Source organism: Furipterus horrens, unplaced genomic scaffold (genome assembly GCF_987537825.1).
Source record: "Furipterus horrens unplaced genomic scaffold, mFurHor1.1.pri manual_scaffold_10, whole genome shotgun sequence".
Classification (NCBI taxonomy): Eukaryota; Metazoa; Chordata; class Mammalia; order Chiroptera; family Furipteridae; genus Furipterus; species Furipterus horrens.
The window spans coordinates 99,369,471-99,372,026 of NW_028327180.1; the positions used below are offsets into that span (position 1 = coordinate 99,369,471).

The following is a 2,556-nucleotide window of genomic DNA, read 5'->3' on the forward strand; positions in this document are numbered from 1 at the left end:
GGTGACTTTCCTTCCACGGGCCACAGAGACCCCGTGGGCCCAGGACAGGAAATGTTTCCCTGAACGAGTTTCTCAGCCCGGTGTCGGGCCTGTTCTCAGCACGGAGTCAGAGTAAATTCGCGACACTTGTTTATTTATTCATTCGTTTTATAATTTACCCGTCAGGCCCTTAAGGCCTACGCGGGGGACCGGCACTAAACAGTCAGACGCGGCCGGCTGCGTGGAGCTTGGAGTCTGTGTCCAGATCTTCCTCTCTCCGGTGTGTACAGTCCCTCCAGCCACAGCCCACGCGGTGACATGTGGTCCAGCCCCTGGCACCCTGACTCCCTTCCTGCTCCGCTGCATACCTGGGGGCCACAGTGCCTCCTCAGAAGAGGCGCTCACCCTGGCCCCAGGACTCCTGGTACCCTGCAGGGAGGTCAAGGTCTAGAGAGAATCGTCACGAACCGGGTCACTCTCTCGGTCTGGTTTCCAAGCACTCAACACCCAACCTTTGCCTTTGCAGCTCCTGCTCTCCGGGGCCCCCCGGAGGGAGAGGCAGCAGACCCGGGCCCCTGTCACGTGGATGGGAGCAGCCGTCAGCTGTGCAGAAGGATGCAGCCACGTCTCCGCATGAGCCCTCCCGCACGGAACCGAGGCCATTGCCGGACACAGGCTCCAGCGCCTCAGTCTCTGTGCAGAACCAGGAGAAAGGAGACCTGCTCCGGTCCCACGAGGAAGCCAGCTCAGCAGGGCGCGACCTGAGGACTGGGGTCTGAACCACCAGCTTGGCCTGGTCCCCAATCCTGCTCATGCCCGACACCTCCCAGGAGACTGCCGCATCTATTTGTGGGAAAGCAGCCCTGAGCCGGTCCCTGCAGCCTCCCCGCATTTGGACACTTCCTTTAGGCTCTGTTGGGTGGCCGGGAGCCCAGGGGTTGACATAACTGACATACTGGGGAGCTGGGAGAGAAGGAGCCTCAGGGTCCCAGGATGGGGTCCAATGACACGAGCCCGTCCTCTTGTCTAGATCCTGCTGGGTTCAAGGTCACCGTGGGCATGGTGCTCGCTGCCCTCATTCTCATCACGGTCGCTGGCAATGTGGTGGTCTGCCTGGCCGTGGGCCTGAACCGCCGGCTCCGCAGTCTGACCAACTGCTTCATCGTGTCCTTGGCCGTCACCGACCTGCTCCTCGGCCTCCTGGTGCTGCCCTTCTCGGCCGTCTACCAGCTGACCTGCAGGTGGAGCTTCGGCGAGGTCTTCTGCAATATCTACACCAGCCTGGACGTGATGCTCTGCACAGCCTCCATCTTCCACCTCGTCGTGATCAGCCTTGACCGGTACTGTGCCATCACAGACCCTCTGCGCTACCCCATGCTGGTCACGCCAGCCCGGGTCGGCATCTCCCTAGTCTTCATCTGGGCTGTCTCTGTCACCCTGTCCTTCCTGCCTATCCACCTGGGGTGGAACAGCAGGAACGAGACCAGCGAGTCCCGTCACACCACCGTGTCCTGCAAAGTTCAGGTCAACTTGGTGTACGGCTTTGTGGACGGGCTGGTCACCTTCTACGTGCCTCTGGTGGTCATGTGCGTCACCTACTACCGCATCTTCAAGATCGCCCGACATCAGGCCAAGAGGATTCAACACACCAGCTCCTGGAAGGCAGCCACCGTCAGGGAGCACAAAGCCACAGTGACGCTGGCTGTGGTGATGGGGGCCTTCATCGTCTGCTGGTTCCCCTACTTCACCGTGTTTCTCTACCGCGGGGTGAGAGGGGATGAGGCCATCGACAAGGTCTTTGAAGCCGTCGTTCTGTGGCTGGGCTACGCCAACTCGGCCCTGAACCCCATCCTGTACGCCGCACTGAACAGAGACTTCCGCTCGGCCTACCAGCAGCTCTTGTGCTGCAGGGCTGCTGGCCGCAACGCCCATGACGCCTCTCTGAGGCTGGACAGCTCTCGGCTCTCCAGGACCCGGACCCGAGAACCCAGGCAGCAGGAAGAGAAGCCGCTGAGGCTCCAGGTGTGGCGTGGGAGAGAGGTCACAGCGCCCCAGGGAACCACAGACAGGTAACTTCCCTGGCTTTTTGTGCCCAGGCAGGGGCACAGGGAGAGGCCCCGCTGATGGTGACCATTAGGGTGGTCGCTGCTCACGAGGTGCTGGCATCTCCGCGAGCTCCGTACGCTCCTCTTGTCGGGCCATGGCAGCCACAGCCCCCTCAGGGCGAGACTTTTTACCTCTATTTTAAAAGGGCCACAAAGCTGGGACCTGGGAGAGGTCCCCAGATCCAGAACTTGTGGGCCCTTTTATCTAGCTACATTGTCCTGACCACCAACCCCACCCCTTAGCTGGTATTCCTCAGTGTTCACGTAAGCCCTGCACGACGGTGCTCAGGGGGCCATGCCCGGGAGCTGACGCCGGGGGCCAGGTGAGAAGCCCGGCTGGTCCACCGGGCACCTGTGATGCATCAGCTCTTGCGCTCGGGGCACTCAAACCAGAGGAGAAAGAGGGCGGCCCCGTCGGGCAGGCAGGGGCTCCGACACTGTGCCGTGGGTCTTAGGGGAATACGGGGGTGAG

General features: G+C 61.7%; 1 protein-coding gene across 1 annotated transcript; it reads left to right on the forward strand.

Annotated features, from left to right (window-relative positions):
- The first annotated feature begins 508 nt into the window (after positions 1-508).
- On the forward strand, positions 509-2,052 carry HRH2 (histamine receptor H2). Its single transcript, XM_090289857.1, has one exon. It carries the CDS (start codon positions 973-975, stop codon positions 2,050-2,052), a length of 1,080 nt encoding a protein of 359 aa, XP_090145983.1. The 5' UTR covers positions 509-972.
- The last annotated feature ends 504 nt before the right edge of the window (positions 2,053-2,556 follow it).

Bases quoted from the DNA above. Each gene is read 5' to 3' on its own strand.
- HRH2 (XM_090289857.1), top strand. From the start codon at position 973: ATGGGGTCCAATGACACGAGCCCGTCCTCTTGTCTAGATCCTGCTGGG.